General features: G+C 48.1%; 1 protein-coding gene across 1 annotated transcript in view; it reads right to left on the reverse strand.

Annotated features, from left to right (window-relative positions):
- Positions 1-3,596: 3,596 nt before the first annotated feature.
- The window catches only part of Pou2f3 (POU class 2 homeobox 3), an 88,638-nt gene continuing 65,376 nt past the window's right edge, over positions 3,597-26,858 (reverse strand). The window contains exons 4-13 of the mRNA XM_006981242.4: positions 25,013-25,117; positions 23,287-23,389; positions 20,618-20,700; positions 17,653-17,835; positions 16,950-17,091; positions 15,317-15,453; positions 13,157-13,318; positions 7,513-7,579; positions 6,168-6,303; positions 3,597-4,872 (exon numbers count right to left, since the gene is read on the reverse strand). Coding sequence (XP_006981304.1) covers positions 4,833-4,872; positions 6,168-6,303; positions 7,513-7,579; positions 13,157-13,318; positions 15,317-15,453; positions 16,950-17,091; positions 17,653-17,835; positions 20,618-20,700; positions 23,287-23,389; positions 25,013-25,117 — 1,158 coding nt within the window. The 3' untranslated portion in view covers positions 3,597-4,832. The remainder of the gene's footprint in view (positions 4,873-6,167; positions 6,304-7,512; positions 7,580-13,156; positions 13,319-15,316; positions 15,454-16,949; positions 17,092-17,652; positions 17,836-20,617; positions 20,701-23,286; positions 23,390-25,012; positions 25,118-26,858) is intronic.

Raw genomic sequence — 26,858 nt, forward strand, 5'->3', positions numbered from 1 at the left:
AACAACCAGAGAGCCTGCATGGGACTGACCTAGGCCCTCTGCATATATGTGACAGTTGTGTAGCTTGAACCTCTTGTGGGACTCCTAACAGTGGGAACAGGGGCTGTCTCTGACCCTTTTACAGGTATCTGGGACCCTACTCCTCATACTGGGTCACCTTGCCCAGTCATAAGACAAGGGGAGGTGCTTAGTCTTACTGCAACTTGATATGCCATGTTTTGTTGATACTCACGAGAGCCCTGCCCTTTCCTAAACAAAATCAGAGGAGGAGTGGATTCAGGGTTGGGAACAGAGGTGGGGAGTTGGGGGAGGGACTGGGAGGAGAGGAGGAAGGGGAAACTGCAGCTGAGATGTAAAATAAGTAAATAAAATTTAAAAGTTCCTGCTTTGAGTAGCAGAGTAGCAATCCTTTCATACATGTGAACGTAGACTTGGGATCAGGACAAAATTTCTCACAATTGTTGAATGGCCCTCAACATACTTGTGCCATTTTTGTACCACATATTTAAGTGAAACAGTATTCTCAGCATTGATGATCATAACGTCAGAACGTTGATCAACTCTGCAAAATGTTGAAAATGCTCTATATCCTACAGCATCAAATATTCAGCCAAGCCTGGTGTGGTGGCACAAACCTCCCAGAACTCAGGAGGCAGAGGCAGATGGATCTTTGTGAGTTTGAAGCCAGCCTGGTCTACATGGTGAGTTTCAGCCATCTAGGGATACATAGTGATTTTAAAATTTCTCTTTCTTGCATGCAGCAGTGTTTGAGTCAAGGTCTCATTCTAGTCCAGGCTTGCCTTGAGCTCACTTTTGTAGCCAAGGCTGGCTTGAAACTCCTGATTCCTCAGCCTCCTGAGTGTTGTGATTACAGGTGAGCACTGCCACACCTGAGTTTAAACCTCTTAAATGCCTTAGTATGTGCAGGTAACAATGCTAGCCATTAGAGACGACACAGAATAAAACAATCTGAGAGGACAGCTGAGTCCCAGAGATATGCCAGAGGGTCCTGTGCTCAGACACCTGGGAGCTAGAGGCAGGTTCCCTGAATCAAATCATCCCCTGAAGTTCTTAATTTGCCTTAGAAGCTGGGCATAGTGGTGCAGGCCTGTAATCCCAGTACTGGAGAGGCAGAGACAGAAAGATCAGTAACTTGGATCATCCTGACCTACATAGTGAGTTTCAGGCTAACCTGTGCCACAAGGGGTCCAGCAAACAAATAAACAAGATCTGACAAAGTCTGAGGTACATAGGAGTATCAGGCCAGCTAAAGGCAAGACCCTACTGTAAATACATAGACAGACAGACAGAGAGACAATATGAAATGAGCAGTGGCCATGATCCTTTCCTCCTTTCTCTACCCTTCCACACTGGCTAGTGTTGCTCTTAGGCACTTGTCTCTTAGATGCTCATAGATGGCGACAGCTAAAATGAACTTCCACTAAGGTTCTTTGGAATTATGAATTCTACAGAATCCTGCAGGTGTGAATGATGAGTCCACGCCCACCTGCAAATTGGATTCTGCTCAGCGAATGTCCCAGTCAATGGGCAGTGGGAGCCACTAGAGGCCAAACAGGCAACCCTTGTATTTATTTTTGCTTTGGAGACAGGGTCTGTCTAACCCTGGCTGGCCTGGAACTCACTACATAGACCAAGCTAGCCTTTAACTCACAGCGATCCACCTGCCTCTGCCTCCCAAGTATGCCACCACCACTCTAATTTTTTTTAAACAAGATGTGAACCAGTGGGTGAAAACCATAATTTTGTATGGTGCCAGAGATTGTTTTCAGTACCTACCTGGGCAGGATGTCAAGATGGGCAGTGCTGGAACAGGAAAGGGTCGGCTCTAATGTCAGCAACATGCACGGATATGCAGTGATAGGCAGAGATATGCTTCTACGGCAGTGTGCTTTCTTTGGAGTTTTAAATCACTGCTGAGGACTCCTTCTGCTGTCTCTCTGCCACATTTCTAGCCTCCTACATACACTTTCTTTTTGAAACTGGGCCTCATTATGCTGCAGACTAGCCTAGAACTCCTGGGTTCAAGCAACTCAAACCTACCTGAGCTTCCTGTGTCTGGTGTAGCCTGCAGGTACACACTAGAGCTCTCAGCCCACCTTTGAACTTCATCTTTTTGCTTTCAAAAGTAACCACCATCAACAGGACTTCCCCCGATTTCATATCACAAAACAGGAATCTGAATGAGTTTCATTCAAACACCAGGCACAATAGCCCCGTGCGGATTTGTGTATAGGTGGATGTTATTTGCAACACATGTTAAATCCTGAGATGACTAATTTTAACTTGAAAACTGACTGCGTTTTGAGACTCCTAGAACATTGGCAAGGTATACCCCAATAGTCTATAGTGCTATTTCCAGATAAGGTCATGAGGGCTGTGACCTAAGGAATGGAATAATCTTCTGATAGATTCATAATGGGATGGCACTAGGGGAGAGTGAGGCCTACTTAGGAGAAGGTCTTCGAGGCTATCTAGCCATGGGTCCTTCCTGCAAACCTTTCGCTGTTTCCTCTCTGACATGCTGAGAATTACTCGCCCCTCCCCCCACGCCCTTCCAGCTGTGATAGACACCGCTGAAGCCAGAAGCTAAAAGCAATCTTTCCTGCCTCCGGTTGTTCTATCGGGCATTTTGATCACAGCCACGGAAAAGTAGTGCAAATCCCATCTTTGTTTCTCCTCACCAACTGTAACACCAACAGGCCTTTCTTCCCCACAAATCAGTGTTTAGTTTAAGAACTGCAACTATTTAAAATTTTTATTAAGTCGGGTGACTGACTGTGGTGCCTCCCAGGCCTGTGATCCTAACACTTGGGAGGTTGAGGCAGGAGGATTGCAATGAGTTTAAGGTCAACCTGGCTAAATAATGAGCCTGAGGCCAGCCTGGGCTACAGAGTGAGACTCTACCTCAAAACCAGAAAACAAATAATTTAAAAAAAAATCCAGCCGGGCGGTGGTGGCGCACGCCTTTAATCCCAGCACTCGGGAGGCAGAGCCAGGTGGATCTCTGTGAGTTCGAGGCCAGCCTGGGCTACCAAGTGAGTCCCAGGAAAGGCGCAAAGCTACACAGAGAAACCCTGTCTCGAAAAATCAAAAAAAAAAAAAAAAAATCCTATCACCCAAAATTAACCTAATAAAAAGCTCAATAATAGCTTCCCTATCCTTCAATGTTTTCATTAGGTTGAGATGAGCCAATATATGTTGTCATGACATTATCCTCTGTGTTAGACAGCTTTTGCTTTCCCATGTAAATAATGACAGTGGAGTAGTCAATATTTAGGCTATGTGAGATAGATTAGCCTTGGCCTCTACCTCTTAAGTCTTCAAGTGGCATGACCTTAAATAGTCATCATACTCCCCTCTTAGAAAATGGGGAACAATCTCTCACTCACTCTGCTCCCAAAGTAGTTCTGTCCCACAGAGTAAGAACATGGAGCAGATTGGGACCCTGTATTAATATAGGCCACCCCCAGTACCCACTTCACATTCTAAATGTTACTATTTTTTGTCCCATCCCATTTCCATTATCTGCACTCACATTCTACCTCACACACATAAAAAGGCACAAACAGTCCTCTGATCTGCTTCTTATCAACAGTGGAATAGTTTATGTAATTGCTATACAAATATATTTAGAAACAGAGAGATTCCTTTGGGTCTCAATGGTTTCCTGGATATTCAGTCTTTAAAAAAAAAAAAAAAAGAAAGAAAAGAAAGTTCCCATTTCTATAATGGCATCATGTGACAGCTTTACACACAGGCCCACAGAAGGAGACTCCACATATGATGTTCCCTCCAAAGTCAGCAAAGCCCCAGCTCACGTGGGAACTCTGTGAAGTATTCCACACTCTGGTATCCCCCCCACCTTTTCTAATAGAACATAAAATATTACAGAGACATCGTCAAAATTCACACCTGAGTTAGACATTTTGCTGGAAAATTACACATAAAAAAAAAGGTCATAGTGTAGAACAGTTTGAAAGGACTATGTACAAGAGTGTGGCCAGTGTATCAGGTCTCTGTCTGTCTGTCTGTCTCTCTCTCTGTCTCTCAGTTTCCATAATTTTCTGTGGCCAGGAGAAAGGAGGGGGCAGGACAAGGAAAAACACAGAGAGCAGAGAAAAGACAAGTGTTCTTGAACTCAGGTAGACATGGGCAACAGAAGAACACCTGCGGACGGAGCAACATGGCCTTTTGTGGAGAGGAAGGGACTTTGTAGGGCACAAGAATGGACAGATTTGGTTGTAGAAAAGGGGGTGAGGGTTAAAAGAAAATGAGGCAAATCAGAGCTTTCCGTGGGAAACTGTGCTACTTAGACAAAATAAGGCTTTGGTGGAGACATGAGATTTCATTGTTTCCATAGAATTGGGGATCTGTTTAGGATTGCAGCTGAGGGCAGAGTCAAAACCATGGTCTACCATTCTTGCAGTTTGGCACACCGAGCAAATTGCTGTCCCCAGAAGCCCACACGGGAGCTGAAGAGTAACGATGGCACAATGCCCTTTCTCTGAGAGGTGAAGCCGCCGTGAAGCCATCGAAAACACGAGAGCAAGGAGGTGGCCACAGGCAAGGCGGGCAGGCACGGTAAATTCCCAGCAGGACTGTCAAGAGCCTAAGGCATCAGTGTGGTCTTCAGTCACAGTTTGGTGCTCCGGAGTCTCTGGATCCCCGAGAAGGCAAGAACGTGGGTGTGCTCTTCAGCAGTGGCCGTCTCTCCCACCTGTCTCCAGGGAGTCTGTCCATTCGTGGAAGGCATGACTCCCTTCGTCCTGCTGGGAACAAGGGGCCAGGTGGAAGGGAGGAAGTTTTTGGTCTCAGTGGAGGTAGGTGGGATGATTCCAGCGGTACCACGGTCTGGAAGGAAGATGAAAACAGGCCAAGCCAGAGTCACAAACCTGACGGGGAGGACTAGGAACGGGGAGGTGGTAACTAGCAGGCAGGTAAGAGGGGTCCTTAAGCGGGGATGAACACATTCTGGAATTAGATAACAGTGACGGTTGTACAACATTGTGAATTTTATGGCACATGAATCATATCTCCAACATTAAACTCCTCAACCCCAGAAATCCTGACTATGAAACATCTGGATGATAGAAGCTGCTTGCTGAACTGCCTAGATTTGGACAAGTGGATTTATCTCTTCCTGTAAAGCTTGAGTGTGTAACCTATCACTCAAGGTGGTTTGTTTGTGTGTTTAAGACAAGGTGTCACTATGTTTAAGACAGGATGCCTCCAAATTCACGATCCTCCTGCCTCAGCCTCCTGCATGCTGAAATTACAGGTGTGTACCACCGTGCCCACATTTCTTTTTTAAAACCATGTATATCTGTGTGCATCTGTGTGTATACATGGGGAGGCCAGAGGACTGCCTTGGGTGTCATCCCCAGGAATGCTGCCCACCTTCTTTAAGACAGGTTCTCCCATTGGCCTGGTGCTCAAAGGATTCTCTCCTCGCTTTCACAAAAAGCACACAATGCCACACCTGGCTTTTTAAAATGTCGTTCTGGAGGTCAGACTCAGTTCTCATGCTTTCCAGGTAAGCACTTTACCAATAGAACTGTCTCCCCAGCCCCACACCCTGCTCCAAATCCGTCTTCTTCTGCACCAGGGAAGATTCTTGAGACATCCATCCTAAGAATACATTTTCCAGTAGTTTATTCCACTTATGAGGCCCTAGAGAGCCTGCCCTGCTGCCTCCCAAGTACAACTGGGAGACAGAACTCAGCAGTACTTTTCTGTCTCCCTGGCCAGCCACACCTGAAGGCCAGAATTGGTCTATGCCTGAGCTCCAGACTCAGGTCAGAATATCCTGTGATTTGAGTTCCTGGTGTGGAGTGCTCCTGAACCTAGCTCAGGACCTGGTCCTTTCTCACGTGAGCATCTGGAAATTTCCAGCATCAAAGTGAGGATGGAAATTTTGGCTTGGTTGACATCAGCCCTTGCCAGGACTGCTCACTGGCTACAGCTTCTTTTTAATCCTCGCTCCCTGGGGATGCAGACCGGTCTAGCTCTTCACTCTGTCCCCGCTCCCCTCCATCCCATCTCCACTGCTGCCCCATTTTCCATTTCCAGTTCTCCACTATGGCACTGGCCCAGCTCCTCACGTGCCCCTGAGCCTGCCAAATGCTTCCTCACTGCCGTCCACTTACCCCGAGGAGTTAAAGCCAGAGGAGGAATTCATTGCTGCTTTGGAGTTATTTTGAGATGTCGTGGGGCTGCTGGCATGGAGTCCCGAGCCAGGAGACGAAGGCCTGCTGTTGTTCCCAGGGGAACAGGATGACGTTACTATGGACAAAGAGAGACAAAAACAAGGCCAAAATAATGCGGCTGGGTCTGGGGACCTTTGTGACACAGCCCTTCCAACTCATAATTTCCTGGTGTCATCCCCAAAGGGCACTTACCCTGTCCCTATCCCCACCCACCTGCCCTCCTTCTTCCATGTCAAAAACATCAAGGCCCACCCGCCAGCCCATCCTTGGTGGGGCTCTTATTTCAAGTGCTTTCTGCTGGCCAGGCCCTCAGAGCAGTGGGGCTGGTTCTGTCAGTCCGAGACTTGCCAAATGCATGGAGGACAGATGCCAAAATCATCCTACTGTGGGACACACCCTGGGCGGGAGGGAAGAAGCCCGTGAAGCTCAGGAAGAGGAGAAAGCCAACTGGAGAGCAGAGAGACTGCCAGCCTCTCGTTTATCTCTGATTCCACAAAGGAAGTGTAAGTGGTCACTCTGATGGGGACCCAAACCTCTTCTGGCCCTGGGCCTGCCCTGACCCACCCTGAAACTCATTCTCATCCTCTATAAAATGGTGGGTTTGGACTAAATAGATAATTCCCATGTTTGGGATCCCAACTTGTGTTTCATGGATAGAGTGCCATATATTTTACTACTAAAACTAAGATTAAAAAAAAAAAAAGTAGAATATGCTGAGATTTATCTTGGCATTTGAGGCAACTAGGAGGGCCTCTAGAGGCCAGCTGGACATATCCTTATCTAATTCTTTGAAATGCTACAGGTGCTTTGAGAAAAACAGAACCCCGGAAATGTGTTTGGAAAGCTGTCTTCCTCCAGTTTTCCATACAATTCATTTTGGAATGTACTACACCCTTGAGCTGAGCCATGCTGCAATTAAAATTAAAAAACAACAAACACTTGTTTGTTTAAACTTTGCTTACCAACATTTTCCAAATGTATGTGATTACAGAACTCTATTCTTCCCAGCCCTGATTTTTAATGTCCTCTGAGACACACTGAGGGAATGCTGGCTTAGGTTAAGTGCCTTTTAAGGTTTTGTTTGAGACAGGGTTTCTCTATGAAGAGGTAGACAGCTCTGGCTGTCCCGGAACTTGCTCTGTAGACCAGGCTGGCCTCGAACACCTGCCTCTGTCTTCCAAGTGCTGGGATTAAAGGTGTGCGCCATCACACCTGGGTCCTTTCAGTTTTACTGTGCTGTTTAGGTGAATCTTTGTGGTGTCCGGAAACCTCTTTTGAAGCTCACCTGTTCCAGGCATGGTGCTATGGACAGGAGGAATGGAGAGGGCACCTAGAGACCCCGAGGGAGAGACCTGAAAGGCAAGAGAAGCTTGTGAATGTCCATGCTGCAGCCTTCCTCCTTCTGCCGGGAAACTGGGCCAAAGGCTGCAGAGAGCAGTTTGCCTTCCTTGATGACCTCCGACTCCATAATTTTCACCTTGTGCTTAATAGACCTGTGGACTCCATACAGCCGTCCCGACCCACTTCCAGCCTGCTGTGGAAGATCCCTGGTGCTGACACAGACCACTCCCTGTCCTGCTGGGGCCCCTGGCAAAGTTCCTCTGCTACTGCCAGGCTGAAGATTTGTCCCAGCGCCCTGGAGGAGTGAGGAGCAAGCCTTGAAGGCCCTTGCTCTGGGAGATGTTGCCAGCTGCCCGCTCCATTTTTACTTCACATGTCCACAATCTCAGGACTTGGAAGACTGAGGCAAGGGGACTGCTGTGAGTTCTGAGTAAGCTAGGGATGCATAGCAAGACCTTGTCAAGAGAAAGGGGGGGGGGGAAGGTCAGGTAGAGACTTAAAATACCAGAAGGAGCCATTCAGGACTAGGGAGACAGCTTGGCTCAGTCAGGAAAAAGTGTTTGCCTCTCAAGCACTTGAAAGCTAGGCCCAACAGTCACAGCCTGCAATCCCACGCTGGGAAGGAAAAACAAGAGGATTCCTGGGGCTTGCTGATCAACCAGTGTAGCCACACCAGGGAGCTCCAGGGTCAGTGAGAGACCCTCTCTCAAAAAATATTCCCGAAAAGCAATTGAGGAAGACGCTGCCTATTGACCTCTGGCCTACACACACACACACACACACACACACACACACACATGTTTAACCTCTCAGTTCGGGAACCTACCCTTCACTATGATCATCCAAGAACAGCCTAGAACAAGAAATCATCAGGAGTGGACAGATGTGGGTGTGAGCCCTGGCCCCGTCACCCACCATCTGCATGACGATGAGTAAGCTATCAACCCCAGGGAGGCTTGCTTTTCTCATCTGTGAACAGCAGCAGCACCTCCCTGATATTTCTTTTAATTAAGATTTAATGAGATAATGTCTATAAAGCTTCCAACCCTGTGGCTGGCAAAGAGCACCAGCTTGTTAGATGTTAGTTCCCTTCCTCCCCGGGAAAGGGCTATGGACCACTGTTTCTCTCTGGGTGCTTTCACAGCTTCACCTTTGACCTGAGATCTGCATATTCTTACTCCTTTGAGTTTTCTCCTGTGGACAAGGAAGCTCTGGCCAGCATTTCCATAGGCTTGATGCAGAGGTTCCACTTGGGGACCCGCCATCTGCTATGATCCTCCCCAGCTCTGGAACGGTCCCTCCAACAGGAAGTGGCATGTTCTCATTTCCTAATTAATCAGAAATCCTTCTCCAGGCTTCTACTTATCCTTCATTTTACAATGAGCAGGGCCTCGAGGGGTAGAGGCAGGTGTGGGACAGTTTGGGAGGTGTGGCAGAGTGGTGAGAGATATTATCAATCATCTCCTCTCTTCCCTTCCCAGATGCCACACCCAAGAAATCTGTTGTTTTCAAATAAATAATAGTGTGTGCAGTCACTGTGATTAGCTCCTTCCATTTCCAGCTAAAGACAGGTTAGGCATATACAAATATATACATATAGGGTTCCTTACTTTCAACATTTTTTTAACATATGGTAGCAAAATGGTGCCAAGATGATCTGTGCAATCATACTGCGTGTGTGTGTGTGTGTGTGTGTGTGTGTGTGTGTGTGTGTGTGTGTTTGCTGGGAATGGAGGCCATGTTCTTATGCATGCTAATCCAGGGCTATGTATAGCATCCAGTGACATACATCTCCCAACCCCCTTTTAAATTTTATTGTTTGAAATATTTTATTTTTAATTATGTGTATTTGTGCTGGTGTGTGTGTCTGTGTGTGTGTGTGTGTGTGTGTGTGTGTGTGTGTGTGTCTGTGTGTGTCTGTGTGTGTGCATGTGACTGCAGTGCTCATGGAGACCAGAAGAGGGCATCAGATACCCTGGAGCTGGTAGAGCACAAGTGGGTGTTGGAAACTGAACTCAGGTCCTCTGCAAGAGTAGTATGAACTCTTAACCACTGAGTCATTTCTCCAGCTCCTATTAATTTATTTTTCTAACTTAGCTACCTTAAGATTGCTTTGTATCAGAAACAAAAGACACCAGTTTTCATTCCAATCAAGACCCAAGGAAAAGACAGGATCAGAAGACATTCTCTATCCCCTTCCTTCATGACATCTGGTCTGGAACTCTGTCTTCCAGGTATGATATGGCCATTACTACCTAGAAATGTTCTTTTTTTTTTTTTTTAAGAATTATTTAATTTTATCTGTATGTGTGTTTTGCCTGCATGTATGTCTGTGTGCCATGTGTACGCCTAGTACCTGCAAAGACCAAAAGACAGCCTAGGATCCCCTGAACAGTTGTGAGTAAGCTACCATGTGGGTGCTGGGAATCGAACCCAGATTCCTCTGGGAGACAGCTAGTCTATTACCTGCTGAACCATCTCTCCAGCCCTAGCCCATGGTTCTTTAGCAGCATGCCTTCTCCTGGGCTGTTCTTTCTGCCTACTCAATTACTCTTGCTACTTCATATTGTTCTTCAGGTGTATCATGGGCTCCCCACTCGTGGCTGCCATGCTGACTTGAGTGCATTTATTTATTTGTTTGTTTGTTGGTTGGTTGGTTTTTCGAGACAGGGTTTCTCTGCATAGCCTTGGCTGTCCTGGAACTTACTCTGTAGACCAGGCTGGCCTCACACTCTGAGATCCACCTGCCTCTGCCTCCTGAGTGCTGGGATTAAAGTCACCCAGTGACTTGAGTGTCTTTTATCTGCATTCCCATAATGCTCCTGTGGAACTTGCCAGCCTAGACCTCTCACATGCACTTGGTTTTATTTCCTACATTCGCAGTCTCTTCCTTCTCTGTTTCTTCCCTTGATCCTCTTGCTTTCAAATGGCTGACGTCACCAGGGTTTGGAAGTGGACCTTTCTCTCTCTTCACTTCAAACAAATTCCATAATAGAGCTTCTTCTCACCCAGGACTTTAGCTACCACCTTTATGCTTGGGATACCCTCAATCCATGTCTCCATCCCAGCTTCTCTCCTGACCACTGTATCCATCATTCCAAATCTCCAGGGGCAGTCCCACTTAAGTGTCCTGCAGACCCACATCATGATGATGCAAAGAACGGAGTACTACCTTTTCCCACTCCAAAACCAGTTGGTCCTGTTGGTTTGGTCCACACATACTGTTACCATCTACCCAACCAGCCCAGCCTGAACACTTGGAGTCATCCCAAGGATTCTCCTTCCACCACTCTCCCTGCCCCAAGCCAGATTTCAATTTATTAACCGAGGTCTTTTAATATTTTTGTTTGTTTTTGCGATAGGACCTCAGGTAGCTCAAGCTGGTCCTGTATTTGCTAAGTGATTGAGGATGACCATGAACTTCTGATCTACCTCCTGAGTGCTGAGATTACATGGTGGTGCTGTAGACGGATCCCAGGGCTTCATGCATAGTAGGCAAACAGGCTACTAACTATACCCTAACCCTTGTTTATCTCTTGACACTCTCCATCACCTGCCCTATGACCTGTTCAGTCTCACTTTTCAACATTCCTCTACATGGAAGCATCTGAAGTTCCACGGACGCCCTGTCCATTCTTCCCCACCTCACTGTTCTCACACTCCCCCTGGAGACAGCTCCCACCACACACCTACCTGCCTCTTGGAAACTCAGCTCCGGCACTAATGACCTCCGTGGGGAAGCCTTGCTAGCCAACCCTCCCCAAGGTGTGCCAGCTGCTGCTCCTAAGGTCGCTTAGAGAAATGATCCTGTTGTTTACCTCTTGTTTACTTGTGTGTATCCTCTGCTAGACAATCTGGTCCCCTTGGACTGGGAATAAACATCATCTATCTCCAGCACTTGGCACAAAGACTAATATAGAGCTGGTCTTTGGATATATGGGGGATATCAATAATGTGGTAGTTTTTATGTAGCTGCTAGGTCTTACCCAGACAGAGAACTCTACACTGTTAATCAGGTCCCATCTCTCCCTAGATGGAGCAGACACTTTCTAATTCCCAATCCTCTGTGTCTCCCTAGAACCTCAAGTTATTCTCAGCCTTGGCTTTTCCCTGGAACACCAGAGGCTAAGACTTAACCCCAACTAGGTACTGCCTCTTGGGTGCCTAGGAAGTACACCCAACTTAATATGACTGGTCCCAGATTCTCTTCATGCAGTCTTCAAAATTTATTATTATTATTATTATTATTATTATTATTATTATTATTATTATTATTTGGAGACAGCGTCTTTCTAGGTAGTCCTGGCTATCCTGGAACTCACTATGTTCACCAGGCTGGTCTCAGACTCAAAGATCTGCTTGCCTTCGCCTCCCAAGCGCTGGGATTAAAAAAAAGCATGTGCCACTATGTCCAGCTCAACATTTTTTTTTAAAGGGCAGTGTCAACAACATGCATGCAGTACTCAGGCAGCTCAGTTTGTAGTATGTTTGCCTAGCATGCAGGAAGCCCTGGGTTCCATATCTAGCACCAGAAAAACCAGGTGTGGTGGTACACACCTGTAATCTCAGCACCTAGGAGACAGAGGTCATCCTTGGCTACATAGTGAGCTCAAGGCTGGCCTGGGTTCCATGGGACCCTGTACCATAAAACAAACAAAACAAAGCCAACAAAGCAGCCCAGGGAAACAGGGCGGTGATTTCCAGCCTCTGCTCTGCTCTTTCAGAGCCGTTAACTCGTCTTCTTGGCTTCCCAGCTGAAGAACATACAGAATCCAGCCATTTCCTCTCATCACCATGGCTACCACCCTCCAGACGTCCTCTACTCTGCCTGATGGCTGTCTTCCGGCTGGTCTCCTGCTTCCCACGTAATTCTCTACTCAGCATCCCATGTCAACTAGCTCCCTTCATCTTGAGTACTCTTTCCCCTAGATATACACATATTTCATCCCCTTGCAAAGTTCAGATCTTCATTCACATATTGCCTAACCAGACAGGGCTTCTCTAACCTTCCTGTTAAAAAGTCAAAGACTAGCCGGGTGGCTGTGGCACATGCTTTTAATCCCAGCACTTGGGAGGCAGAGCCAGGCAGATCTCTGTGAGTTCGAGGCCAGTCTGGTCTACAGAACGAGATCTAGGACAGGCACCAAAAAAAAAAAAAAAAAAAAAATACCCCAATCACTTTATGCATGTTTTTTTTGTTTTGTTTTGTTTTGTTTTTTATTTTGTATTACACTTTATTCATTTTATATACTTGTGTGGGTATGTGAGTGGCACATAACATGTGTGGGAGGTCAGAGGTCAATTTTTGGGAATTGGTTGTCTCCCACCATGGAGGTCCCAAGGGATGGAAAATGGATCATCAGGTTGGTCCGCAAGCATCTTTACTGGCTGAGCCATCCCAATGGCCTCCCCTTCCACCCATCTTTAATCTTTATATTATGCATATTTTATGTGTTGTATCCATTTGTTTATTCATGTACTGAATCTCCCCTACCCACTACCTACCACGCTCTAGTATGGAAGACTCTTGGCCTCCACCTACATGTCCCCTAAGTGTCTGGCAGTCAGCCCGGCTCCAAGCCACTTACCAGCCGGGAGTTGTAGATGGGGGGCTTGATGGGCGTGGCCACAGGGCAGTTGATTCGCTTCTCCTTTTGCCGTCGATTGCAGAACCAGACCCTTACCACCTCCTTCTCCATGGACAACTGCTCTGCAATCATGGAAATCTCTTCTGAGCTGGGTTTAGGGTTCTGTAGGGACAAAGGGATAGAGTGTGGTCAGGAGACAGAAACAGGTTCAGAAATCGGAGGTGAAGGTCAGCTATCCCAAACACAAAGAGTTCAGTGTATGGGTCAGATGCCTTAGAGCCAGGTCAAGGGTGGAATACCGACTCTATCACATATGTACTGAGTGTCCTGAGGAATTCCCTTTACCTCTGAGCCCCAGTCTTTCCGTGTACGGAGTGAGACTGCCTGCCGAGCACATAGGACTATGGTAAGGGTTACGAGAGAAAGCATTGTGTACATCATCAAGCACAGGACCGGACCAGGCGAGGGAGTACAAAAGGCTGGTCCCTTCCTGTGCTCCTTCCCCTGGGAGTAGTTCCACTGCAAGGTCTCCACAGGTGAATCACGGAGGGCAGGTGGACTCCTCCGGAAAAAGATCCCCCTCTGAGTCCTTCCTCGTAACCCTCCCTTCATCTCTTCTTAGAAAATGAGGAGGCTGGAATTCGCAGGCCGACCAAGTGCGTGGGAGAGCTGCAGACAGTATGGTATCATCACTCTGTCCATCTGACCTGCACCCTTTTCCCTCACTCTTGCGCCCTCTTTAACTACACTGTTCTGAGAAACCTAAAAAGATGGGCAACTCCCCTCCAGTCATCCTGCAGCCATGGAGTCCCTGAGCCAGACTCAGTGGGGGATCTGCTGCAGGGCAGCAGGTCCTAGCAACCAGGACCTGCAAGGCAGGACTGAGGAGTTTTCAGTATCCAGGGAAGTTCTGGGACTGCCACCCGGGGGATCCCTACAGAGGCTCTCAGCAGTCACAGTATTTTCCTCTTCTCACCTCCCCACCCCCGTTCCCATGAGGCTCACAGCTTGTATGCACTGCCCCAAGAATATGCTTTTTCTATCCTTGAGAATGTTTCTTCAGAATCTATGGCTGGACTATCTAAATCAGAACATGGAAAGATGTGAAAACTTTTCATTTAAAAAAATATATATGAATGCATGTTTTAAAAATAACTGTAAGAAATAAAGCATTTTAACTGGTGGGGGGAAAGAGCCTTTTGCAGTATATTCGCAAGTGTCAAAATGTATGTGGACAATAACACTAGCAACCGCTTTCAGAAAGCACTAGAAGCTGGGTGGCGGCACATGCCTACAGTCCTAACACTTGGGGGCCATGAGTTTGAGGCCAACCTGGGCTACATAGTATTATATACAGGTCAGCCTGGGTAAGCCCCAGTGTGAGACCATATCTTTAAAAAGCAAAGACAAGACAGACAGACAGACAGACAACAAGAGGCAAAACAAAAACAAAAGGCAACGGGCTACCTTTCCTGTCTACGCTTCTTCCTGTGTTTTCCAAATTGTTGACAGTGAACATTCACTGCATCATTTCTTAAGTTAAAACACTTAAAAACAGAGTTTTGACGTGTATTTATTTGGGAGTGGGGCATTCACTATGGCAAAGGTGGGTGAAGGCCAGAGGGTGACTCGCAGGAACCGGTACTCCCCTTCTACCATGTGGGTTGTTCTAGGGACTGAACTCAGGTCACCAGGCTTGGCTACAAGCTCCTTTTCCCTCACTAAGCCATCTTGCCAGCCCTTTATTATATACTTTTAAGATGAAAAGCAACGTTTGCTTCAAAAAAGCGTGGAGACTTTCATATAATGTCCTGGCTTTCTCCTGTTACCTCAAATGTATACAGAAACACACTTCCTACTGGAGAGCTGTGTTCATTCTTGACTCTTCCAGTGACAGGGACAAGGAGCCCCAAATATATGTCAGAAAGAAAAAAAGGCTGTTCTGGAACTCTGGAAGACAGTCGGCATGTCTGGACTCCTGGAGTAGAAGGATAACTCGGCTTGCTCCCAGACAGGTGTGCGTGTGTGCCTGTGTGCGTGGGGGGTGGGTAGTGCTTAGCTACTACTAGAGGGGACTGACACCAGCTTCCGCCTCATGTGGGACCCACTTACCCACCTGCACAAGCTGGCCCACCCCTCCCACCCGAGGAGGCTGCTCACATCCTGAAATTGCTTCTCCAGCGTCAGGCGGATGTTGGTCTCGATGCTGGTCCGTTTCTTCCTCTTCCGGCCAAACACTTCACTGAGAGTAGGGTAGGAGCTGGGGGTGTTTGCTGAAGGGTCTGACGGGGAGGACTCTGGAGAGAGGAGCAAATGAAGCTCAGAGATGAAGATGTGGGGCTGGTCCAGCCTGCCAGAGTAAACCTGAGGTTCATCAGCTCTTCCCACGGACCCCGCAGTAGCATATTCAAAATTAGCCCTGACCCCAGCAGAGAACCCAGAACAGATCAAATCCTGCTCCTCCAGGATGCTCCGGGCAAATGTCCGCCAGAGCTCCCACCACAGAGTCTCCAGGTGTTTGCAGTCATGGTTCAGGGATGCCCAGACATCAGTGGCCCGTGTGGGTGCAGGGGACGAGGTAGAACTATGAGTCACACTGTCTGACCTGTTTTAAAAGATGTGCCCATCTGTGAACACCGAGTGAATGGGTTAACTCTTGGCACGCAGGAACCTATGCTAGTTCTGAAGACATCTGTCCTCGAGTGAAAGGTGGGAGCCAAGGCTGCGGGGTGGGGAGAAGCCATACTAATGATGACCTGTAAACCCCTTCCCCAGGGATGCTAGGCGCTTCCATCAGTTTTGGATATTTCAGTAAAAGTTGTCTCGGGGACACTGTATTGAGGAGGAGGATTCCCACACACTCTTCTGAGTGAGGGGACTTCCTTAAAGAGGGCCACCCCGGCTGCCCAAGCTGCCCCTCTTGCCTTTGCTACTGGAGTAGTAATCAATAACCTACACTCCTATTTAGCAGAGCCTAGCCCCGAAGAGGGGTTTGTTCCTTTCCACTCCACATGGGCCAGGATGCCGCAAAATGGGGCCACCCTGTACCACACACTTCCCTGGGCACACTTGACAATGTCTGGAGACATTCTGGGAGGTGTCTCAACTGGGAAGGTGAGGCAGGTGCTATTGTCAATGAGTGGGTAGAGATTCAGGCTGCTCACTTCCAGTGCCTAGGCCAGCCCCCAAGGACAGACAATTTTACTTGGTCCTAATGTCAGGAGCTCTGCCTTGCACTCTAACGCCAAGCTCCCCTGTTCATCATTCCAAATGCCCTGCCCCCTTTCTTAACCCCTTGACTTCCTGGCAGGCCTGGATCCTGACAGAATCTACTTCCTCATTACCCTTCCTGCTCACCGGCTTTTCCGGCTGGTCCCGATCATAGCAACTGCCTGTCCTCTGACCCCTGCTCCAGAATAGCCAAATAAAGAGCTGGAGCTGGGCCTGGGTCTTCTCGCCTCAGTGGGACCCTACAGGGCCCTGTTCCCTATCTTCTGACCTAAGCTGATCCCATACAACAATGTGAGTAAGTGGATCAAACTTAGTCTCTAAGCAGCTGTCTTGAAATATAGGGTAGGTAGCTCTGGGGCAGGGGATAGAAAGAAGAGAGGAGGAGAGGAGAGGAGAAGAGAGGGGAGGGGAGGGGGAGAGGGGGGAGGGGAGGGGAAGAGGGAGGAGGGGAGGGGAGGGGAAGAGAGAATCAAGTTGTTCTGCTACAGAGGAGCCTAGATTCACCCCTGTGGAGTCTCCTGGGGCCTCTTCCATGCTCATTTCTCATTTCTCTGCCACCCACCTGCATCATTCAGCCACTTCTCCAGCAGCGGCTTGAGTTTACACATGTTCTTGAAGCTCAGATTGAGGGCCTCGAATCGTGAGATGGTAGTCTGGCTGAAGTCATTGCCATACAGCTTTCCCATAGCCAATCCCACGTCTCCCTGCAGGGGGTATCGAGAGGGAGGAAGGTGAGGGGCAGATGTCTCTTTTCTGCCTGTGTCCTCTGCTGCCCTAAAGCTGTCACCCCGGCAGAGCCCCGAGCACTGTCCACAGCCTTGCTCCTTCCCGAGACGTTTTCTTCTAGGATACAAAACTGGCTTGTTTCTCTCCGTACATTCTGAGTGGGCCATGCCCTTGCCTGGCCTTCATTCCTCTCTCTCTCTCTCCACCAGCAACGCCTCACTTTCCTTCCCACTGACAAACTGTGCTTTGCTGGCGGGGAACAGGATGTAGTGCACTTGCTCCAATCTAGTGTCAGGATGCTTCTGAAACTGGGCGGTGGTGGCGCATGCCTTTAATCCCAGCACTCGGGAGGCAGAAGTAGATGGATCTCTGTGAGTTCAAGGCCAGCCTGGGCTATAGGGTAAGGACAGGCTCCAAAGCTACCCAGAGAAACCCTGTCTTGAAAAAAAAAAAAAAGGTTGCTCCTGGAAGCTGCACTTGGGAAGACCCAGCCGCTATCACACAACCCAGGTCTTCCATCTGCTGCTCCCCAAGCCAACCTGTGTGAAGCCCAGCTTAATGCGCCTCTGCTTGAAGGTCTTGGCGAACTTCTCCAGCTCCTCCAGGTCACTGGGCTCGTCAGTCCCTCCAGGGCCAGGTAGATGCTTGGGCACTGGCAGATGCTGAGGCGCTTCCAGATGGGGCTCTAAAGAGGATCCCGACAGCCCAGGGCGCCCAACTGCCTGATAAGGAACACAAGCTAGGGTGAGCCACACGGTTCAGCAGGCCCAGCAGAGGTCTATGCGTTTGTTACTGATAGTTCGTTCACCTAGAGGGTGACAGGTCCTGGAGTTTACTGAGGCCTACTGTTGCGATAGAGACTGGCATCTCTATGAATCTGGAACCCAACCCGGACACCCTGGGCAGAAGGAGAAAGAGGCAGGACAAGGAGGTGGCCTCTTTGGGTTTTGGTCTGTGACTCATAGACTCAGTAGGTAACTTCCTCTTGTCAGCTTTCCACCATAAAAGGAGCTGGCAAGGTTGTTTACTACGAGATCTGAGATGTCAGAGTGGGATAAATCTCAGCACGGGACAAGGAAAAGGTTATTTGCCTGTTCTTTTCCACAGAGCAAGGTGAAGGAGGAACACACAACAGTCACAGACTGAAGATAACGGGGACATCTGGAAATTTAAGATATTAGTTATGAAGGTCACTTTCTTTCCTATACCACTGTTTTCTTTAATGAGAATGTTGTGAGTTTATTTTATGTATCCATTTTTTTTTTTAGGAAAAGATCTTGTCATGTCGCCCAGTCTGGCTAGTCCTCACAATCTTCCTGCCTCAGCCTCTGTGGTACTAGATTTACAGATATACACCACCCTTCCTGGAGAGTGTTATAATTGTAATCAAAGGTGGCTTTGAAAGATTTATTTGTTTTTATTTTATGCATTTGGGTAGTTTTGAGTGAGTGTGTGTGTGTGTGTGCGTGCGCGCGTGCGTGCACGTGTGTGTACATATCATGTATACCCATGGCCTGTGGAAGCTAGAAGGGTATTTGATCCCCTGGAACTAGAATTACAAATTACTGTGAGCAACCATGTGAATGCTGGGAATAAGTAGACTGCTGAGCTGTCTCTGCAGCCCCAAGCAAAGGCTTTTTATTTATTTGTTTTAACTGCTGCTTTCTCAACACACCTCGTCAGAAGATATCCCTTCTTTAGTTTGTTTTTAGGAAAATCTACCACCTAATTTAGAGCCATGGGTGCATTCACAGGAGGTCAGGAATATATCTAGTCTTGAGATATCTATTTTTAAAAAAGATTTATTTATGTGTACAGATGTTTTGTCTGCGTATGTGTAAATACACCACATGTGTGCCTGGTACCCTTGGAGGCCAGAAGAGGGAGTCTGATCCTTTGACCTAGGGTTGTTATAGGTGGTTGTGAGCCAGCATGTGGGTGCTGGGAACCAAACCAGGTCCTCTGCAAGAACAGCAAGTGCTCTTAACCTCTGAGCCATTTCTCCTGGCCCTTGATATATCTATTATTCCACGAAGACAGAGTGCCATCTGATCTTGGGGGCCAGGCACTGTGTCCAGCACAGAAACTGCTCACTGCCTTTAGGACAAGGAGCAGGAAATTCCCCCCCCCCTCTCCTTCCTGGTTTGCTGTTTTGCTTAGAGGAAGGTCAATCCTCTCTCTTGTTCTGGTTTCCCAGAGACAGGCATCCTTATGAGGAGGAGGATAAAGGAGTCAGAGTGGCTAGAAGCATCACAGATGGGTCCTGTTTTGCAGGAGAGATGAGGATGGGAGCGGAGGGAGGTTGCCCACACCAGCTCCCCAGAGCAAAGTTCTAGTCGCCCTTGAATATTCCTTTTTGTAAGTTCACTTGACAGACACACTGAGCTACACATTCACCTCCTCCTCCACGTCCCATCAAGTGTCCAATTGCATCAGTTTGATGTCCCAGACGTCATTCAGTTATCCCTTTCTGCTCTTGTTTCTGTGGCTGTTGGTCAGTCATCATACTCTAGGAGGACCTTTCTACTTATTTATTTATAGACAGGGAAGGTCTCTTTGTGTTACCCAAGCTGGCCTTCAACAAGTCATTCTCTTGCCTTAGTCTCCCTGGTAGCCAGGACTACAGACAGAAACCATGGCACCCCAGATAGAAGGACCTTCATCATCTTCTAAATGGTCTCTCTGCCAAAGGTCTCTTGAGTAGGACCTTAGAGTCATAGATCAGGGTCCTATAACTATGCCACGCTTCAGATGCAGCCAGAAGGAAGAAAGGGGCAGCATCCAACTTAGCTGTTCCCATTTCTTTTAACCACTAGGTGGCGCTCTCCTTCTAGCTATTTTCTCTGGATGTTAGGCCTGGGAAAAGCCAAGGATCTTCGTGAGCCTTGGAGATTTTAGCCCAAGAGAAGGAGTATTACAAGTCCCTGTGATCATTTCTAGTCACCCTTTATAGGAACGAATCATGCATCTCTGCAGGTTATTGACGTCCCAGGGACACCCTGGCATGATGCTGGCAAGAAACGGACTTTTATTTCCTAATTGACAAACAGGTGCTGTGCGTGCATGCGTACGTGCGTGCGTGCATGCACTCCAAAGCAGGGCTCTCCCCCTAGACCTGCTTATCCCCAACATATGCCCACTGCAGGGCGCAGTCAGCTGAAGTGGTCCTGAAGTGAGATACTGGCGTTGCTGTCCTGCCCTTCTTAGGGTTTGAGGGCATCTGGGTGAACCTTGGGGTGGGGGTAGTTTAGCATCCTGAGCAGCTGCCTAAGTTCTTAGAGGGGGTGAAGCCATAACCTGACTGGACCGGCGTTGGATGCCCATAGCAGACATCAGGCAACCGGAGAGTCATATTTTAGTGAGAGGGCAAACTACCTCATTTAGCTTGGGATCTCCCTGGATGCCAACAGGGAGAGCCCCTGAGGAGCTAGCGTCCTGCTAAAGAGGCAGGAGCCCTGCCCAGACAATATGGGAAGAAACAGGAGGAGAGGGGTTGGCAGTTACCTGGGAGGTGAGGCCAGGCCCCGTCTGTGGGAGGAGTAGAGTGCTTTGTTGCTGTGGAAAGGAGAGAAGATTCGGCTGCAGACCTGGGTGACAGGGGAGGGGACAAAGGAACAAACAAACAAACAAAACAAAACAAACAAAATCCAGGCCATCTGAAGGACAAGCTGGACAACGAAGCCATGCTAACTGCCCCCTGCTCCTGCTCACCCAACCAGCTCCCACAACCCACCTGAAGCCTGCTTGAAAGGCCCTGTGGGCACTGCCAGGAATTGCCACATACAGGTGGAGGCCAACCAGACTCGGGGATAAACAGATGTAAACAGCAGTCCCCAAACCTGTCCTGCCTGCCTGCCTGCCTGCCTGCCTGCCCAAGTGCAAAAGCACAGGAAAGTCAGGACGCTCTGCCTGGAATCTCATCAGCAGGATGAGGAGAAGCCCAGAGGGACAGGGACACCACAATGACTACAGAGCCCCAGGGGGAGCAGGGTGCTTCAATCTGCCTGCAAGGGAAAGCAGCTGGGATGTTCAGGACCCCAGATCTGTAAGGGCAGAGAAAGCAGATGGTGCCATATTGCTCAGAAGGGCAATGGGTCCGAGGCTCCTGGTGACCAGGTCATTCATTTCATTGGAGGGAGGCCTGAGAGCACAGGGAAGCCAAATGCTAGGGCCTTCCAACTCCCTTAGGGTGGTGTAGACTCTATCTGCGTGTTACCTTGCCTAGGGACCTCCCTCTCCCTCACCTTCAGGAAAACTGCCAAGAAAAGAGTCTGCCTGTCTGGTGACTGTGATCAGTAGCTCCTGTCTTCAGATGGCCAGAGCCAGCACTTCTCACTCCTGGCAGAAGGGGAGTCCTCAAACCCACGAGACTGACAATGGGAGCGGGCCATCTCTGTCACTCAACATAGAGAAGCTCCTTGGTATATCTACTGTCCCCAGGCAGTTCTGGGTCACTGGTGTACCACATTTGCTAAGGCTGACCTTTCTGCTGAAAATGTCAAAAGGTCAGAGAGGTCTTGGAGGAACCCTGGCCTAAGAGTGAAGAGGTTTGAGATTAATTTTGCTTACACTGCATTCTGCGCAGTGAGCAGAAATTGTGTGAACAGAGCCAAGTGTCCACCAATCACTTTGCAGTGTAGAGCTTTACTTTTGTATTTGCATAGAGGAGGAAACAAACTTGCAGAGATTATGTAAGTTTTCTTTTCTTTTCTTTTCTTTTTTTTTTTCTTTTTTTTTTGGTTTTTCGAGACAGGGTTTCTCTGTGTAGTTTTGGTGCCTGTCCTGGATCTCGCTCTGTAGATCAGGCTGGCCTCGAACTCACAGAGATCCACCTGGTTCTACCTCCCGAGTGCTGGGATTAAAGGCATGCGCCACCACCGCTCGGCTTATGTAAGTTTTCTAAAGAAACACAGCCAGTATTTTCTTTCAAAGAGTTTCTTTGACTTCAAATTTTAACCTGTTTTTCTGTCTCCTCTATTGTATACTATGCCAGTGCCTCTATATCCTGTGCCTGGGCCTTGTTCACGTCGCTTGGAGTCTTCCAGAAATGAACAGAATCAGTGCCTATCTTCTCTTTTCTAGTCCAGGAGTATGATGGGTGTTGGTTAGTCAAAATAAACACTCAGACGTGTTCCCATTCATCTTGGTGCCATTCGGAGACACCTTGCAAGCTAAGCATAGGGCCTGTGTCTTAGGCAGGTACCCAGAGTCGGGTACAGCTACTTCCAAATTCTCCTCTAAAGTAGGAGCTGTGGAGAGCGTCTACTTCCAATGGCATTTTTCAGCCCTGTTTGGCAGTAGTGAGTGGAAAGGCAAGCAGTATAGTGTGATCATCTAGAGCATAGGTCTTAGACTGTTCTGGAACTTTCTAGTGGGTCACCAGCATGCAGTAGGGCTATCTATATAGCACAAGTTTACTCTGAGGAATAAGCCAGGAAAACAACTCAACAGACTCCTGGGCATGTTAAGCAATGATACTTAATGTTATTAATATGCTGATGTGTTTACTCAGGGATTGGGAGTAATTTCCCTGCCAAAGAAAACCAGTTCTATTTTCTATAGCCTGTGGGAGGCACTACTGTTCCATTCAGACAGAATCATAGCCAGGCCAAGGGGAGGGAAAAGGCTCAATGCAAGCTAGACTTCCAAGGAATCCCAGGGTGCTTCTGCTTCCTGTGTGTGTCCCCTCCTCCCCCACGCCCACCACTCCAAACCTTTAGACTAATTCCTATGAAAATGAAGTTTCAGCAAGAGCCAGAGCAGGAAGGAGAAACAGGGAAGGTGCATAATCTGGAACCCCCACCCACCCACAAATCCCCTCCAAGAACCCCTTCCTAGGTCCCAGGCAGAAAAGCTGGTCTTTTTCAGACAGGATTTCATCTAGCCCAGGCTGACTCCAAACTTGCTGTGTAGCCAAGGATCAGCCTCCTGCCTCCACTTACTTGTGTGCTGGCATTAAAGATGCTGCTGTGACTGGTTTTATGAAATGCTGGGGATCAAACCCAGGGCTTCCTGAGTGCTAGGCAAGCTTTCTATCAGCTGAGAGCTAGTCCCAGCCCCAAGCTAGTTTTCACATCACAGGGGTGAGCAACTTTTCTGCCCCCCAGGCCCAGTAAACAGCAACAGCCTTTTCTAGACTCAGGCAATGACTGTATAAAGTTCGGGGTGCTTACCTTGCTGCCCAGGTGGGGTCTGGGAAAGCAGGAACTGGGATACCGATTGTAAGTGGCCCGGGACCAGCACGAGCTGTTGGAGTGGATGGAGAGAAGCCATGTCCTGCATGTGGGGAGACACACAGATGTTATACAGCCCACAACTGGGGTGGGGGATGGGAGGTGGGGACCTGAAGCCTATTGACCTCCGACCCCTATAGTCCATAGGATTGCAAACTCTGGGAGGTTGTGGGCAGTGTCCCCAGCACATGGCGCACAGTAGCTAATCCACTAATGCTGGTGCTTGCTCCTGCAATCCATCAAGCAGTCCCTCGAGCATACAGTTACTAACTCTGTTCTCATGCTTCCATTTGTCTGCGTCCCGACTCCCTTTTGTTTGTGCCCTGAGGACCAAGAGTAGGTATCACCCAGTCGCAGAGGCTTATCCTGGAAGTGGCAGTAATCCCAACTGTCTATTTTCTTAAACTATCATGTCACTTGATTATGCCCAAAGCCACTCTTTAATTATTTCCTGTACCTGAGTCTTTCTAGAAGGTACTAGGGGGGTGGGGTGAAATCATTAGTTATTTTTGTTGTTTTATTTGAGACAAGATCTCACTCTCTAGCAAGGAGGACTACAAACTCACTGTGTAGCCCTGGGAACCTTGAATTTATAGTGATCCTTTCTGCCTCAGCTTAACAATCACTGGAGGTATAGGCATACACCACCATGTCTGGCTTTGTTGTTGTTTTGAGACAGGGTCTCTTATTATGTAATGCTAGCTGGCCTGGAGTTTTCTGTATAGCCCAGGCTAGCCTTGAATTCACAGAGATCTGCCTGCCTCTACCTCCTGAGTACTGTGATTAAAGGTGTGTGCTACCAATCTCTGCCCCAGGCTTAGGTTTTTTGTTTTGTTTTGTTTTAAGATTTATTTATTTATTATGTACACAATGTTCTGGCTGCATGTATCCCTGCCCACCAGAAGGGGGCACCAGATCTCATTAGAGATGGTTGTGAGCCACCATGTGGTTGCCAGGAACTGAGGACCTCTGGAAGAGCATCCATTGCTCTTAACCTCTGAGCCATCTCTCCAGCTCTCCAGGCTTAGTTTTTAGTATTAAATGGAAAGGCCATCACTCTAAATTTCTCCCACCACCTCAAGACATAGAAATGGCGATCCCAGCATCCAGGTGCTTCAGACCCCACAGACCTGGGGCCTGCGCATGTACACTTGACAAACCTCATGGGAAGGAGGTGACATATGCCAGTCACAGAATGGCTCAGAAAGTAGGTCTTTCTTCCCCGGGTGAACTAAAAGATCCCCTGGCCCGAGGCTCACTGCTCTCCTGACACCAGCCCTCCTCTCCTGTTAGATTTTGTCATATAATCTTGAAGGAGGCAGAATGGACTCACTGGAGACAGAGAGGGTCTGTCACTACTCAGCCACTGTCCACCACTGGAGGTCCCCAGTGTTGCACCAGCAACATAGCCATTGGGTCCTTTGTTTTTGTCAAGGCTGGCTTTGGGGACATGTCCCTTTGTGTCCCTCACCAGGCCTCACTTCTGCAAGGACTGTTTCTGGAAACCCCACATACATACTTGCAGGCCTCCTTTGCTTGCAACTGGGGGCTCCTTGGATGAATTCACAAGGTGCCAAGTACAGAGAGCTAGCATTGGGTAAAGGGTCTTAACAGGCTCACCAACCCAGAAAGCACAGCAGGGTCTGTGGCATAGGCTGGCACCTACCCCAGACATTTGGTTTCCAGGCATCATGGCAGGCCCTTGGCTCAGGTGGCATGGCCTGTGGGAAAGCGTCTGCTGTAGAGAGTCACCCAGATCCTCTGTCTTAATCTGCAATAGAGGCAGAAGGAGAAGGTGAGTCCTGGGCATCCCCAGCAGACAGAAACAGCACTGTGAAGACTAAAGCAGGAGATGAGCGCCAAGTCTGGAGAGGAAGCGGGCAGCCCAGAATTTCCTGGGCTGAAGGGATGGATGGGTCCCAAAGACTCTACAGGACCAGTCTGCAAAGCGGACCAGTCTATCGCCAGCCATCACCACCTTGCGGGTGCTGTGCCAGTGTGCAGTACTTTTCCTCCTTAGAATGAGACAAACCAGGATAGCACAGTGACTTCTAGAAAGGAAAGAAAGTTTAGGCCTGCTCATCCTTTTGGTATGATGACCTCTAGTGGATAAAGCACTTGCTACCCACTGATGCTACTGATGACCTGACCTCCATATGTATGCCGTGGCACATGTATACACACACACACACACACACACACACACACACACACACACACACTCACTGAATGAATAAATAAATACAATTTAAAATTTTGTAATGAGAAAGCTAAGCCAGGAATGGTGGTGCGTTCTTGTGACGCCAGTGCTTAGGAGGCTGAGGCAGGACTGCCCTGAGTTTAAGGCCAGTCTGGGCTCCTTAGTGAGTTTTGAGGCTTATAAGAATTCTTACCAGGGCTGGATCGATGGATCAGCAGTTAAGAGCACTGGCTGCTCTTCCAAAGGACCCAGGTTCTATTCCCAGCACTCACAGGGCAGCTCACAACTGTCTGTAACTCCAAGGTCTGACACCCTCACACAGACATACATGCAGGCAAAACATGAATGCATATAAAATAAAAATAAAAATAAATAAATAATTAAAAAATAAAGAATTCTTGCCCTCTCCTTATAAGGCCCCTAGGACAAACCAAAGTATGATTCCACCAAAGTGCACTCTGCGAAAGCAGTGAGTTTAACAGGCTTCCTTACAGAGCATGAGAAGGGGCACACACAAGAGCATGGGGTACCCCAAAGCAGCCATACTGGAAAATCTTTACCCAGTACTGATGACGGCTTCCCCACCACCATGTAGAGCATGCCCTCCAATTAACTGTCCGTGGTCTGTACACACACAATGGGGTTGGAATTACCTACAACTGGCCAGAAGGTACACAGGGAATGACAGGAACCTCAGGGGAGGGTCTCATGACCCTCCTCATCCCCTCCTATGTGGGAATGCCAACAGTCAAATGATCTTGGGGGGTCTCTTATAAACAGTCACAGCTGTTCTGATGACAACAACGGCCGTGATGGTTGAAAAAGGTAACTCAGAAGATAATGTGACCCTGTCACACACATACGAATGCAAACTACAAAAAACAAAGCAAAACAAAAAACTAAAAAAAAACAAAAAATAATCTTCCATGGCTAGGTGTAGTGAGTGCACTGTGATCTCAGTAAGTGGGAGGGTGAGGCAGGAGGATCATATTTGAACTCAGCCTGGGTGTATACAAAACCAACCAAACAAAACAAACAAAAGCTTACTAGAGTAGAGGTCTGTAAATTCTTTGCTTTTCCAACACACTGGGATATCAGAATTTCCTCTGAGATGACTGTGATTCTAAATGGTATCTTTAAAACTCCCCACCTCAAATGAGCAAAAATATGACACCCTTTAATTGATCTCTTTATTTATAAAGTCTGCTCTTTATTTCTCCACATCGATTCCCATCCATGAAACCCGGAAGCCTGGAAACTCTGTCCCTTCATCCCTCTCATCCACCTTCTTCATGCCAAGCTGCATCTGCTG

The sequence above is a fragment of the Peromyscus maniculatus genome, chromosome 7, assembly GCF_049852395.1.
Source record: "Peromyscus maniculatus bairdii isolate BWxNUB_F1_BW_parent chromosome 7, HU_Pman_BW_mat_3.1, whole genome shotgun sequence".
Classification (NCBI taxonomy): Eukaryota; Metazoa; Chordata; class Mammalia; order Rodentia; family Cricetidae; genus Peromyscus; species Peromyscus maniculatus.